This window comes from Taudactylus pleione, unplaced genomic scaffold, assembly GCF_031769625.1.
Source record: "Taudactylus pleione unplaced genomic scaffold, aTauple2 ptg000078l, whole genome shotgun sequence".
Taxonomy (NCBI): domain Eukaryota; kingdom Metazoa; phylum Chordata; class Amphibia; order Anura; family Myobatrachidae; genus Taudactylus; species Taudactylus pleione.
Window position 1 is genome coordinate 6,388,831 of NW_028284480.1, and position 16,170 is coordinate 6,405,000.

General features: G+C 44.2%; 1 protein-coding gene across 1 annotated transcript in view; it reads left to right on the top strand.

Moving 5' to 3' along the window:
* Window positions 1-12,066: 12,066 nt before the first annotated feature.
* LOC148532404 (olfactory receptor 6F1-like) overlaps window positions 12,067-16,170 on the top strand; it is a 20,079-nt gene continuing 15,975 nt past the window's right edge. The window contains exon 1 of the mRNA XM_088467922.1: window positions 12,067-12,258. Coding sequence (XP_088324048.1) covers window positions 12,067-12,258 — 192 coding nt within the window. The remainder of the gene's footprint in view (window positions 12,259-16,170) is intronic.

The following is a 16,170-nucleotide window of genomic DNA, read 5'->3' on the forward strand; positions in this document are numbered from 1 at the left end:
AGCAGCGCCAAGCGTGCGCCTGTGTCCCATTAGTAAAGGGCCGGCTGGCTTGTCCGTTAAAGGGTGCTGTAAACCCCAAAGTACACTCCAAACCAAATAAAAAAATATTTTCTGTGTTTGTGAATTGTGTGCGCAGTAGCCGCACGTGCATCAACAAAGTAGTGCCAAGCGTGCGCCTGTGTCATAAGTAAAGGGCCAGCTGGCTTGACCATTAAAGGGTGCTGTAACCCCCAAAGTACACTCCAAACCAAATAAAAAAATATTTTCTGTGTTTGTGAATTGTGTGCGCAGTAACCGCACGTGCATCAACAAAGTAGTGCCAAGCGTGCGCCTGTGTCATAAGTAAAGGGCCATTTGGCTTGACCATTAAAGGGTGCTGGAACCCCCAAAGTACACTCCAAACAAAATAAAAAAATATTTTCTGTGTTTGTGAATTGTGTGCGCAATAGCCGCACGTGCATCATCAAAGTAGTGCCAAGCGTGCGCCTGTGTCCCATAAATAAAGGGCCGGCTGGATTGACAGCTAAAGGGTGCTGTAACCCTCAAAGTACACTCCAAACCAAATAAAAAAATATTTTCTGTGTTTGAGAATTGTGTGCGCAGTAGCCGCACGTGCATCAACAAAGTAGTGCCAAGCGTGCGCAGGTGTCATAAGTAATGGGCCATTTGGCTTGACCGTTAAAGGGTGCTGGAACCCCCAAAGTACACTCCACACAAAATAAAAAAATATTTTCTGTGTTTGTGAATTGTGTGCACAGTGGCCGTACGTGCATCAACAAAGTAGTGCCAAGCATGCGCCTGTGTCATAAGTAAAGGGCCGTTTGGTTGACGGTTAAAGGGTGCTGGAACCCCCAAAGTACACTCCAAACAAAATAAAAAAATATTTTCTGTGTTTGTGAATTGTGTGCGCAGTAGCTGCACGTGCATCAACAAAGTAGTGCCAAGCGTGAGCCTGTGTCCCATAAATAAAGGGCCGGCTGGATTGACAGCTAAAGGGTGCTGTAACCCCCAAAGGGCACTCCAAACAAAATAAAAAAATAAATTTTTTTGTGTTTGTGAATTGTGTGTGCAGTAGCCGCACGTGCATCCACAAAGTAGTGCCAAGCGTGAGCCTGTGTCCCATAAATAAAGGGCCGGCTGGATTGATCGCTAAAGGGTGCTGTGACCCCCAAAGGGCACTCCAAACAAAAAAAATAAAAATTCTGTGTTTGTGAATTGTGTGCACTGTGGCTGCACGTGCTTCAACAAAGGAGCAGCGCCAAGTGTGCGCCTGTGTCCCATAAGTAAAGGGCCGGCTGGCTCATTTCTTAAAGGGTGGTTTAACCCACAAAGTGCACTACTCTCCAGTAAAAATAAAAAAATATTTTCTGCGTTTGTGTGCGCCTTAGCCGCACGTATATATATCAATATAAAATAAATGGAGGACCAAACATTCTCTGATAAAAATAAAATAGGGAAAGATCAAGAACCACTTCCTCCTAGTGCTGTTGCTGCTGCTGGGAGTTGTTCATCATCCCAGAGAGGAAGTAGGAACACCACTACTTTTACTAAACAATTGACCCTCCAACAGTCCCTAGCAAGGAGGATGAAGTACGACAGCAGTCATCCTGAAGCAAAACGTATAACTGAGGCCTTGACTGCTATGTTGGTGTTAGACGTGCGTCCGGTATCTGCCATTAGTGCAGTGGGATTTACACAATTGATGGAGGTAGTGTGTCCCCGGTTCCAAATCCCGTCTAGATTCCACCTGCATCCTCAAAGCAGCAGCGACAAGCGTGCGTCTGTCTGTTAAAGGGTGGTGTAACCCTCAAAGTGCGCTCCACAAACAATAAAAAAATTCTTCTTTTTTTTTATGTCTTTGTGATATGTGTGGGCTGTGGCCGCACCTGCATCCTTAAAGCAGCAGCGACAAATGTGCATCTGGCTGTTAAAGGGTGGTGTAACCCTCAAAGTGCGCTCCACAAACAATAAAAAAAATCTTCTTTCTTTTTCTGTCTTTGTGAAATGTGTGGGCTGTAGCCACACCTGCATCCTTAAAGCAGCAGCGACAAGCGTGTGTCTGTCTGTTAAAGGGTGGTGTAACCCTCAAAGTGCGCTCCACCTACAATAAAAAAATTCTTCTTTTTTTTCTGTCTTTGTGAAATGTGTGGGCTGTAGCCGCACCAGCATCCTCAAAGCAGCAGCAACAAGCATGCGTCTGTCTGTTAAAGGATTACATCGGTGACAGCATCCAAGTAGGCATGTCAGACAGTCAGTACCTGTACTGGTAGGAAAAAGAGGCAATTTGGAGGTCCCTGTACAAACTGGCTCTATTTTACCTGAGTTGCCCCCCCTCCAGTGTGTACTCCGAAAGAGTGTTTAGTGCAGCCAGGAACCTTGTCAGCGAAAGGCGTAGGAGGTTGCTTCCACAAAATGTGGAGAAGATGATGTTCATAAAATGAATTATCAACTCTTCCAGGGAGACCAGCCTCCAGAACGTACAGATGGACCTGTGGTTGTGGATTCCAGCGGGGAAGAATTAATACTCTGTGAGGATGAGGATGTACACAACACTGAAGAGGGTGAGGAATCGGTGGATGAGGAGGATGAGGATGACATCTTGCCTCCGTAAAGCCAGTTTGTGCAGGGACAGATTAATTGCCAGCTTGTTTTGTGGAGGCCCAAACAAACCAATCATTTCAGCCACAGTCATGTGGCAGACCCTGGCGCTGAAATGTTTGGTTTGTTAAAGTGTGCATGTCCTGTTTATACAACATAAGGGTGGGTGGGAGGGCCCAAGGACAATGCCATCTTGCACCTCTTTTTTTTCTTTGAATTATGTACTGTTTGGGGCCTAGTTTTTCAAACTGCCATCCTGTCTGCCACTGCAGTGTCACTCCTAGATGGACCACGTGTTTGTGCCGTCCACTCGTATCTCTTAGCATAGTCATCCAGCTACCTCGGTGCAACCTTTTGGACATAAAAACACTATTGTGAGGTGTGAGGTGTTCAGAATAGACTGGAAATGAGTGGAAATTAAGGTTATTGAGGATAATAATAGCATAGGAGCAGAAAAACACACAAATTCGGTGATTTTAGCTGTTTTTATGCTTTTTTAAAAAAAAATACAGATCCAAAAACACAAAACCCAGAACCCAAAACACGGAAGGGTGGTTTTGGCAAAACCAATCCAGATCCAAAACACGAAGAAAGATCCAGATCCAAAACCAAAACACAAAACACGAAAAGTGGCCAGTGCACACCCCTACTTCTAACCCATGTGTTATTGAAGGGTGTGGTAGGAAATGACAAGGGTGCTATGTTCACCCTCTCCAGCAAAAGAGATGTTCTTATATCTCATTGTTATTGATGATCTGTGCTGCTATAATACAACTCTCCATACATATGCGCTTATGCCACTTTTCCCTATAATGCTGTTTCACACATATCCCCCACTGTACTGTACCAATATTTGGCTGGAGGCACTGATACAAAAAACACAAGGTTAAGGCTTACCATAATTGCTGCTCTCCTCCTCACTGTCTACACTACAATGATATGGAGGTGTTCTGTGTAAATAAATGAAAAACACAGTAATGTACTCAGTGTGAAAGTAGAGGGTAAATAAAACATTACTGTACACTAAATGAAAGTAACCAAAACATAAACAGAGTACCAAACTCTAATTACACAATAAGTCTGCATAGCAAGGTGAGCAAGGGAGTAATTGGTGAATGGTCTTTATAGTATAGGAGCTACAGTACAGTACAGGATGGAGAGACATTCTTAAAAGGAAGAGATGTACAGTAGTAAAACACAATAGGGTAGATGTATGATAGCGGCTCTTAACATGCTGCTATAATGCTTTCTGCTTCGCCTCTTTACCGAGATGAAGCAGGAAGCACTACCGATGACATCAGCCAGAGAGAGGGAGCGATGTTAACTCCCCCCTCTGGCTCTACCCACTAGAGACCACAGCACATCAGCCTAGTGCTGATGCCCTGTCTCTGTCGCAGCCAGCTCCACTGAGCATGTGCGGGATCTCACAAGTATCGTGAGATCCCCGCATGCAGCCTGTCCCTGCTGTGGAGATAGGGCAGTGCCAGGCTGTAGCTGTCGATAACGACAGCTACAGTGGGCCAAACGGTCAGGCGATCTGGCCGTTTGTACATGGACCAGGCTATTGGTGCTGCTATCTTGTAGATAGCAGTGTCGATAATGACAGGGGCGCATAGCACCTCTGTGTTTTACCTCCCAGACCCTCAATCCTACATCGGGGAGAAGCAGTATTAACGCACCTAACGTGCGCTTATACCACTTCCGGGCTTCTTACATCTCCCCAAATGTACCGTACAGTACTTTCTTTGTCTGGGTATGGCTTTCAGGCTCGGCGATGGCTTCGATCTCCACCTCTGCCTCATGGTAGTGGCATGGTTCTGGGCCTGTGTAAACAAAAAATATATATATTTTGTATTTATTTACTTTATAAGGTGCCACAAGTGTACAGTACATTAGAGTAACAAAATAAATAAAGCATTCTTAAAAGGAATAAAAGTACAGTACAGTAGTAAAACATAATGTACTATACTGTATAGTATTTACTTGGCTGGGGAGGGCTGTCAGGCTTAGCTGCCCCATCCTCTGCCTTGGTGTTCTCCTCCTCATACTCACCAGATTCTAGGCCTGTGTAAACAAAAATAAAATATAATTTTGTCTTTATTTACAGTATAAGACACCAAAAGTGTACATTACAGCAAAAAAAAAAAAACATAAAAAGACAACAATTAATGGTTTGTACTTTACTGTACCTTGATCCTCAGGACACAATATGGCTGAGAAGCAAGGTAAGTAAGCAAGAAGTAATCAGAGATGTGTGGACCTGACTTCAATAGTGATGGCACAAGTAGCAAAGAGCCAGTCATTGGCCAACTGAAGAGAGCAGGATGCAGTGTGTTAGGAGACAAGGTTGGAAATGTAGGGAACAGTGCAATATTTGGAGTACAGGATGTACAGTACATGAAGAACAGACACATTCTTAATAGGAAAAGAAGTACAATTCAGTAGAAAAACACAATGTAATATACTAAACAGTACTTATTTGGCAGGGAAGGGCTGGTTCTGGGTCTGTGTAACAAAAAAATATATAATTTTGTCTTATAAAAATTGGAACATGTACAGTAACAAAAAACTAGACTGTACTAGTATTATGATTACACTTTAATTACAGTATAAGACACCACAAGTCTACAGTACATTACAGTAACCAAAACATAAAAAATCACTCTCTAATTTATCCCTTTCCCGAGCTTAATACATCTGCCCCTGAGTACTGTTCCATAATTCTCAGAACACAATACTACTCCAATAGTGATGGTGAAAGTAGCAAAATTAGAGCCGATGAGAGTGGAAAAAACAGAGGTACAGTAGAGTACAGGCAATACTTACTTGGCTGGGGAGGGTGACTGTTGCCCTGTTCTTCTCCTCAAGGAGGAGGATATCTGGCAGATATGCCGTGGATGTGCTACATTAAAACAAAATACTATAATGTAATTTTTCCTCAACACAATTAAAAAAAAATCTCATGGAAACAAACACATGAAAATATAAAAAAACTCAAAATTCAAAATACAGTACATGTAAAAAATCCAAAACATTGGCCCAGCTTCTACAAACAAATTACTGTACTGTGCAGTAATGACTTGCCTGTCCAGGCTCCCCCACTTCTTCTTTTTGCTTTCTCATCTGACACACTGTAAAAATACCAATGCAATGTATACTAATGTTGGTCTGAAAAAAATTGGAACACAATCTATAACAGGGCAGGGGTACAACACAGCACGAGCACATGGAGAGGAAATAAAAAAATACATTGTTTGGCTCTGTGCCATTGATCACTGTGTACTCAGAGAGGAATCTCATCAGTTGTACTTCCTGCTTTGCCTTTTCCCACAGAGAAAAACATACACATACACAGGAGCAAATATATAAGACGTTAGCCACCACAGAAAACAAAATCAGACTTTGGTCCCCAAAGAGAAAAATCAAATCAAAGACATTGTCCCCAAAGAAAAAAATAAAATAAAACTTAATTATTGCACCAGCCCCCACAAAAGACTTACCTAACCTGATAGGAACAGAGATACTGTATGAGCTCCCAGTTGTCTTTTCCAGTGGCACACTTAAAGACCGCTAGTGTGCCATGGCACAGCGGTTGAAAATGCAGGTCTAGTGTGTACCCGTCATGTAACGCTACAGTTTTGTGGCACAAAAATCTCATTCATGTTATGTCTACGGCACGCTCATTTACTGTACATACCACAGACATAACTTTCTGCAGTGCCGGTAAATACACTAATGGTAGACATATAAGGTCGACAGGTACAAATGGTCAAAAAGCGCCACAAAAAAGGTCAACATGATTTTTTAGTTTAGGTTTAGGGTGAAAGTTTGGGCTAGGAAAAAAAATAATGTTTCGACCATTTTTTTGTCATCCGATTTTGCGTCAACCTTTTGTCCTTGTTGACCATTTGTACCTGTCGACATTCTTACACCTATTCATGTTATCTCACACAGTAATGGTGCCATGGCACTGATTGCCTATACTTAACTACTTTAACTGTACAGTAATAGTGTACTTACTATGCACAATGCACTATCTGAGCCTATGCAGCCATGGGGCATCTCTCCTCACCAAGTCACTAAAGCGGCGCTGTTGTGATTGGATTGATCTATCCCGGCCTACTTGGGTCAGGATATCAGTAATGGCATTAATAAATGCCCAGCATGTTTCAGCATTGCTGAAAAGCAGCTGATCCCTCCACGCAAGGAGTATCTGCAACTCCCTCCTGGGATATGGACGCTGCCTTACAGCCATTTTCTACAGCATACTGCAATAACAGCACACAGTGTGCATGACACATGCTGCACAATGCCGGATATTAACACATAAGAGCGCACACTTGCATAGGACATGAAATCACATCACTGCAGTGCAGCAGTGACGTCACTTCTGGCTATGTGTCGAGCAGAGATATGTTGTGCAAGCTTCTTGCTGGGGTGAAGCAGGAAGCATTAGTGATAAGGGGATGCAATCGGGAAGCCGGATGACATTATACCGACAGCCGGCTTCCCGACTGTCATATCCCGGCGAGGGTGAAATGACTGGCATCTATATGTAGACGCCGCTCACTTTACCGATGCTGGTAGACCGGCGCCTGGCATCCTGATCAAATGGATGCTGGGCACCATGAATGGACAGTCGCGGGGGGGAGGGTTAGGTTTAGGGCTCCTGGGGGGGGACTTAGGGATAGGCACCCCCCCAGGAGGTTAGGGTTAGGCTAGGGGGAGGTAGGGTTAGGCACCCCCAGGGGGAGGTTGGGGTTAGGCACCCCCCTGGGGGACTTAGGTTTAGACAGCGGGGAAGGGGGGGTTAGGTTTAGGCACTTAGAGGGGGATTAGGGTTAGGCACTTGAAGGGGAGGTTAGGGTTAGACACCCCTAAGGGAGGGTTAGGGGGGTAGGTTAGGTTAGTTAGTACTTACCTGGGGACAATTGGGATTTCCAGTGCTGTCGGGCTGCCACTGATGGGATCTGTTTGTCTGTCGGCCTGACGCTGCCAGGATTCGAACACGCAGCCGGCGGTATTACATACCGATTCCATGATAAGATGTATGAACATCTTATCGCCAGAGCAGGGGAGTGAAAACTCCTCCCTCTGGCGGCACGCACGGGATCTTGCAAACATCGTGATATCACATGTGCAGCCCCCAGAGGCAGCAACCGCAGCTGCAGGGATGGCGCCAATATTACCAGAAGTGCTGCAAGTGTATAGCATATTATGCACAGTCAGTTTGTATTCCAGAGACACATCTTTCACTCAGACCCCACTACTAGTTTATAAGACATAAATTCATTATAGTATGTGAGTGCTGTACACCACTTTCTGCAATGCCGCAGTGACTGGCACTAAGGTTATGTGTCAATAAGCGACATGTTGTACAAGCTCCTTGCCAAGGCTAAGCAGGAATCACTATTGATGAGATGTATGAACATCTCATCGGATGATGCGGGGGAGTGAAAACTCCCCCTCCAGTGATTCCTGGCTGAGCACACAGCACATCAGCCTAGTGCTGATGCACTGTGTCACAGGCCCTGCTGGCTCCACTGGGCATGTGTGGGATCTCGCAAGCATTGTGAGATCCCATGTGCAGCCCCTGGAGCCAGCAGCCACCACAGCAATGACAGCTCCAACAGTGCCACAAGTGTGCAGCATAAAACGCAAAGTTTGTAATCCAAAGAAAACTCTTTCACTCAGAAATCACTACTAGTTTATCAGACATGAAATCACTACAGTATGTTAGCGCTGTACACCACTTTCTGCAGTGCTGCATTAACCGACACTTATGACTTATGTGTCGAGTAGTGACATTTACAATCACATAGTAGCACAGTAGTGCCGACAGTGCTACGATCATGTTTCACAAAACACACAGTCAGTTTGTAATTTAACGATACCACTTTCTGGGCTGAGACTTTTTGTTCAGTGATGGTTTTATACAGTGCCCTTCAAACCCAACTGTTCATTTCTAAGTCATGTTATCACTGTGTAAGTGCTGTACATCCCTGCAAAACAATGTAGCACATTGCACAGACTAGCACTGACTAAAATGAGGAGTATGTGTATCTAGAAATAAAATAATAATGTCAGAACATATATATAAATTGTTTTTCAAAAGAGTACTGAGGACTCGCACAGCACACCAAATGATTTAATCCTTTACTACACACTCAATTACAGCTCTTGATTGATGACAACTACAGTGTACCGAATGATAGGTTCAGTCAGCCAATAAGCGGGCGGTAATACAGACATTGCATTTTCTTTTTTTTATGCATGTGCAGTGCAGTTTAGGAAAAGTGATATATTGTGGACAGAAACTTATACTACACTCTCTGGCTTTTCCATTCCATTGCATTGTACTATGTACATTACGATGTGACTCCATACACAACAGCATAGCGCGACTAGCATGGGACACTACATGGCATAGGAAGCAAAGATGTAGCAACACACAACTGTATATTGTAGGATTTAATATGTCCACTTGGATAGTCCACAATTGCTGACAGGAGGAAAACCCAGGGTTGTCGATATGTACCTAAAGCTCTGGGTGATGCCTATATTCCTGTTCTTTGGAAAGTAGGACTACAGTGAACCGAAGATAATAATAACTGTGTCTTTACTGTACAATGTTCTTTGTCCAAGATGACAGCATAAAGTGACCAAGTGCTGTGGCCCGGGGTCTGTGCTCAGTTTCCACCTAATGCATTTCTTTGTGTGCTACAGCTTCGTCAGAGGCATTGGACCTTTACTAGTGACTTTAATCTCTAAATGCATTGGCCAGGACTTCCATTCATTTGATCTTTTCGGACATATACTTTTTAATGTACATTTTGTATAGATATTTATGCTTTATTTTTTATTGTGATTGACTATTAATTTTACCTTTACCTTGATTGTGATTAGTTTTATGGTGTATATATATATATATATATATATATATATATATATATATATATGACATGTGAATAAATATTTATATTCTATATCTAATACTCCCACTTCTTGTGTCTATAATTTCAAATGCCACACAAATTTTTCTGCACTGTTGCCCTTTAGATTAGAATGATTTCCAAAATTGGGCAATGAACTGAGGGCCTGATTCATAGCCAGACGCTAATTGCGCTCGCTCGTTCAGAAAAAGGGGCTGGATATTTAAATAGAGCGCTCGCTCTTTGCGGTCTGTTGACGCCTCTATGTCTGAACGAGCGAAAAACATGTGCTCACTATTTTAAAAAAAACGCCCCCAGTACCTCTAGCATCATACGTCATCTCCGCTATTTATTAGATTAATCGAGTACATCGAAAGGCGAATGAACTGCTCGCAGTGCTTGTGGCAGGATTTTTCTACCTTAATCATGCGAGCAGTTCAGGCTAAAAGACAACCAAGTCACGTGGTCGATGATGCTGCTTTGTTAATTATGCACACCCTTAAAATGCCCGTTTTGACCGTTTGGCACGCCAGCGTTCGGATCTCCACTCCCCGTTTTCAAGCACCTTCCCCTGTTATCACCCACAATCGCCTCATTCTGTCATTCAAATTAGCAGGTATTCACTATTTTGCGAGCTCACATTTTCTGACCGCAATGACTGGTTCGCGCATGCGTATTACAACCCATATGCATGCGCAGTTGTGCGAACATTGCTCAGAGTGAACGAGCGGCTCTGAATCAGGCCCTGAGGCCGTAATTCAGAGCCGGACATTCTGACAGAGCGCTTGCTCTGAATCAGGGCGGTCGGGCTCCCGGCCGCTCGCATAGCTGTGGGTGACCACCCACAGCTATAGCGAGCGGCCAGGAAGATGGTTGCGATGGTCAAGACCATCGTGAACATCGGGCTTGCGATGAGACCCTTGTGGTAGGGTCTCATGGCTGCAAGCCCCAGAGAGATTTTTGGCTCTTGTGATGTCAGTGGGGCCGCCTCCAGACGGTAGGCGTTCTCATGGGAATGCCTCCATCTGGGCAGCTACCCCCCCGGCCCGCCCACCAAAGGGGGCGTGCTGTCACTCAACATCGACAGCACGCCCCCTTTGGTACGAGACCCGGAGCGATGTATTGTCCATCGCTATCCGGGGCTCGCGCATGCGCATGACGGAGCTGGCTCCATCATGTGCATGCGCTCTAGGCCACCATCAACCCGGTTGCGAGCGCTCAGACCTAATCAGGCCCTAAGTACTTCAGTCAGACACAATATCTGAATTAAAACCTTGAACAGCACTGGGAAGCATAGTCAGAGGAATAAAATGGGCCATCTTTCTGAAACAATCTAACACCACACAAATGGTATCACAACTGGAGGAACTTGGCAAATCCACAATAAAATCCATAGAAATATTTGACCATGGCCTTAGTGGGAATGGTCCAAGATAAGAGTTGTCTAGCTGGAAGTGTTCATGGAGTTTTTTTCTTAGCACAGACTTCACAAGCCTGAACAAATTCTCTGACATCCTGAGTGATAGTAAGTCACAAAACATAACATGACAGTAACTTGAGAGTCTTAGAAATTCCAGGATGACAGGACACCTTGTTAGAATAAAAGTCTGATAATGTGGTACCCCTCAATCACTCTGGCATGTACAAAAGTCCTTGAAGAGTGTCAGAAGGAGCAGTGTTGTGCTAGACCTGCATGAATGAAAGATCTAGAGATAATAGGTATTTTAGTAGTGGTGGTCTCATGCTCCCCAAGGAAACATCGTGACAAGGCATCCACTTTGACACTTTTTGACCCAGGTCAGTATGTAATAATAAAATTTAATCAGGTAAAGAACAATGCCCAATGAGCCTGTCCAGAATTAAGTCTTGTAACTCAATATACAATAAATGTTTCTTGTCCATGATGACTGTGATGGTGTGTTTAGCTCCTTCTAACCAATGTCTCCAGTCCTCAAAGGGCAAATTTGATAGCAAGCAGTTCAGTTTACAACATTGTAATTTGCCTCTGCATCAGAAAATTTCCAAGACAGAAATGCAAAGGGGTTCAACACCTACTTCAGAATCATCCACATCAATAATAAAAGGTTAGTCCGGATACAGATTTCAAAGAACTGAAGCCAAAATGAAAGCTTGTTTCAAGGCTTCAAAAGCTTGTACAGCTTGCATGGACCAGTCAGAAGTATCTGCTCCCTTTTTGGTTAAGGTGGTGATGGGAGCAGCCAGAAAATGAACAAATGAACCACCTAGAATATTTTGCGAATCCCAAGAACCATTGGATGGCTTTCAGGTTTGTGGGTAGTTTTCAGTTAAAAATGGCCAGAAATTTGATAGAATCCATGGAGACCCCTTAGGTGTGATGACATGCTAGGAAAAAAATCTTTTAGACTTCAAATTCATATTTCTCAAGCTTGGCATATAAATGGTGTTCACAGAGTTTCCTCAGAACCTGCTTGATATGGTTTTGATGCTGCTCCAAAAGATGAGAATAAATCAAAATGTTGTCTAAAAAGACTACAACAAATGTCCCCAGAAATTCATGAAGAACATCATTAATCAAATCTTGGAAGACAGCAGTTTCTTTGAAGAGGCAAAAGGGAATAACAAGATATTCAGAATGTCCAGATTTTGTATTAAATGTAATTTTCCTTTTGTTATCTTCATTGATACAAATGAAGGGACACGCTCACCACAGATCAATTTGGGAGAATATAGCAGACTCTCTGAGATGGTAAAATAATACTGAGATCAGACGTTATGGGTATGTGTTTTTGACTGTGGTTTTATTTAGGCCACTGAAGTCAATGCAGGGTCAGAGGCTTCCATCTTTTTTTAGCTACAAAAAAAATCCCATGCCCACTAAGGATTTTGAGGGTCTGATGAAACCTTTGCTTAAATTCTCCTGTATATAATTGTCCATGGTTTTAGTTTCAGGAATAGATAATGAATATAACCTTTGCTTAGGCAACCGGCTGCCAGGCATTAGTTTGATGGAACAATCATAGCTTCGATGAGGAGACAAGTTGTCAGCTCTTGGAAAGTACAATCATGAATTTGGGATACTGAAGAGGTAATCCTATAGGAATCTGCTTAAAGATTTTGACTGGCAAAGACAAACACCCAGCAGCACAGTTTGAACCTCATTAAACAATCTCTCTAGTTTTTCAGTTAATCATCAGATTGTGTTAGTTCAGCCAAGGAGGGCCTAATATGACAGGGACCATAGGGAAATGTATTAGGTAGAAGGCCAAAGTTTCTGTATATAAAGCACACATGGCTACATGGACTTACAGAGACTGCAAGGTGGTCTTGACATTCAAGAGAGGATTACTATCAAGAACACAGAAAGTAATTGCAGGGGTTATATTAATTAAAAGAATGCCAGAAGACTCAGAGGTTTGTGGATAATCTAGATGAATACATAAATTGACCTTTTTCATATCATATAGGCTTTGTCTTTTCCTGACTTAATGGGACATTCACGAGCAAGATGTCTTTTGCAGACACATTACAGGCTTAGTCACAGAGTTTGCCTTCTGGTCTTCTCTTCAGTAGAGAGGCTAATTGCCCCAAGCTACATAGGTTCTACTGAACTTACCATAGTCAATGCAATAGGGGCATGAGGGGCATAGAGAGGTAATCCTTTCTCCATCTTCCATTCCATGATATGCCCATCAATCTTAATGGTGAGCTGCATGAGCTTATCTAAGGATTCCAGAATAGAGTATTAGGGATATAGGATCTCATTCAGAGGCAGTCGATAGTTGCAAGCAGTCACAATGAATCAGGGCGGCTGAATGCATCCTGAACGATCGCCTCCTTGTTGATCGTTAAGCTGTGGGTTACCACCCACAGCTTAATGACTGACCAGGTTGATGGTTGCGATGGTGATCACCATCGCGACCATCGGGGTTTATGACCAGACCATAAGGTTGGGTCTGGGCACTCGTAAGCCCCAGGGAGCTTCTGCTCTGATGGAGCAGGAAGCTCCCCACTGACATCACTGATGATGTCAGTGCAGCTGCCCACAAAATGGTAGGCATTCATAAAGGAACACCTCCATTTTGGAAACCACCCCCCTGACCCGCCTACCAAACAGGGCAAGCTGTTGATCAACATCATCAGCCGCCCCTTTGATAGCGAGCTCCAGAGCGACAGAGTTTCTCTGTTGCTCCAGGGCTTGTGCATGCTCAGTGCAGCCACTGCATGTGCACATGACTAGCCATCGAGTCAGTTACGAGTGCATCGGCGCTTGCAAAAAACGTGAATAAGGTCCATTGTTACTAAGATTCGAGTTTGGTCAAGATTGCAATCTCGGATGAGTTTAGGCATGTTTTTCATCTTACAAATTTACTAAAGACAAACTCGAGTGAGTTTGGAAGAAAGTCCTCTCGTTTCACTGTTAAAACTCATGTGAGATAGCAAACCACCATCGGCCCAACTAGGAAGTACTTTTCACGAAAAAGATGCAACTCAGGAATTTACTAAGATTCAAGTTAACAATTTCAGTTGCGATTGTAGCAAACTCACTGATAAATTGAAATTTCAAATAGACCACCTTCTGAGCTGCGAGTTTGTCAAAAACATACACAGATCAGTGTGATTTGTCTATGTTTCTGCCTGTATACCTAATGTAAAGGATTTTTTTATTAAATGACGTAGGGTCTCCCCAAAAAGCCATAACCAGCCCCAAACATGTCAGCCTGCAGGTTCCAAATATTAAGGAGAACAAAACAAGTAAGGTTCTACCATAATTTAGTAAATGGCACCAGGCTGCAGGGCCAGTCCTGGCTTTAAATATATGGGGACAAAAACACATAGGGGTCCTCATATTTAAAACAAGCAATGGACCCAGTGGCTGTGCTATTAAGTGACTGTAGGGGGCACACTGCATGCTGATGAATGCTGTGCTACTCTGCTAATAGAAGTGGCTGTAGTAGCCTGTGTCCAGACTCCAGACTCACAACAGGTGGATGTGCTGTTAAGTGACTATGTATAGGGGGCATACTGCACACTGATGTATGCAGCGCTACTCTGCTGATTAAAGTGCATGTAGCTTGTATCTCTGAGACATTTGTCTGTGCTGCTGTGTTTTTTTTTTAAATGAAAGTCTGTGCCCCCTCTGAAAGAGCAACCAGCCCCAGGCTTTAGTGGCCCAGTGCTGGTTGTGCAAAATACGTGGGACAAATGACATGGGGGGTCCCACTTATTTAAGCACAACCAACACCGGGGTAGTCAGAACCAGCCTTGGTTGCCAAAATACAGAGGACAAATGACGTAGGGGTCAACCAGAACTCGGCTCTGATCCAGTCATGGTTCTAGAAATACAAAGGAAAAAATGAGTAGGGTCCCAGTGTATTTACCAGAACCAGCACCAAACTTTTTCTAGAGGGTGTGCTAGTGCCACAGCCAGGGGAACCCTATCACCAGGTCCACCGGCCAAAGCTTAAAAACCTGACCTCTAATCACCCCAGGCTGGTTATCCCTCAAGATCTGGGAACCCCCCCAAGAAAAGGGTCCCCCTCTCCAGGGCACCCCAGGCCTAGGCTGATAGCCCAAGGCTATCCGCGGCACCCCTGGGTGGTGGGTGCCTGGTTGATTATGTAGTGTGGTGCACTTGCAAGTGTTGAAAATATTGGGCCTGATTCAGACCCACTCGCGAGCGGCTGTCCGCTCGCAAGTGGGTCGATGTTATGCACTGAGCATGCGCACGATGGAGGGAGCTCCGTCGTGCGCATGCGCTAGACGCGACGAGCGAAGGAAAGTCCTTCGCTCGTTGTGTCCGATCAAAGGGGGCATGCTGTCAATGTTGATTGACAGCACGCCCCCATTGGTGGGCGTGCCGGGGGCGTGCCTCCCTGATGGGGGCGTTCCCACGGGAACGCCTCCCGTCAGAAGCCGGCCCACTGACATCACTAGTGATGTCAGTGGGAGTGATTTTGGCTCTGATAGAGCCAAAATCACTCCGGAGCTTGCGGTTGAAAACCTCAACCGCAGGCTCCGGCTCGCAAATTTGATGGTCGTGATGGTCTCGACCATCGCGGCCATCACAAAGCACGCTCGTATAGCCTGTGGGTGTTGACCCACAGCTATACGAGCGTCCAGGAGGACGCTCCATGAAAATGGAGCCCGGCCCTCATTCAGAGCGTGCGCTCTGCTCAGAGCGTACGGCTCTGAATGAGGGCCATTATCTTTTGCTGTGGAACTGCAGGTCCCAGTAAGCTTCCTCCACTTGGAGAACCTCAAGTACCAGCATGCGGGGCATTATGGGCTCACTGGTACATGCAGTTCCTTAGCAAAAGCAATATTAAAATAAACACTGGACACACACACTGTACAAAGTAATATTTTATTAAACATACATACACACATGTACACAAACATTCACACACTATTTCAAATACTCACCTATGTACCCCTGTAGCCCAATGGTCCCCTTGTCCAGAAGAATCCATAGGGTACCTGTAAAAACATATCCATGCTCACCATCTCCTATGCAAAGTTCAGATCCTCTTCATTCCATGTAGGCAATCTACGGAGTCTTGGAAAAACAAAAAAATGCAAATTTGCGAGCCACAGACACAGTACCATCCTCCTACGGATGGTATTTCCCAAATGAGAGCTTAGTGATGGAATTTAACTA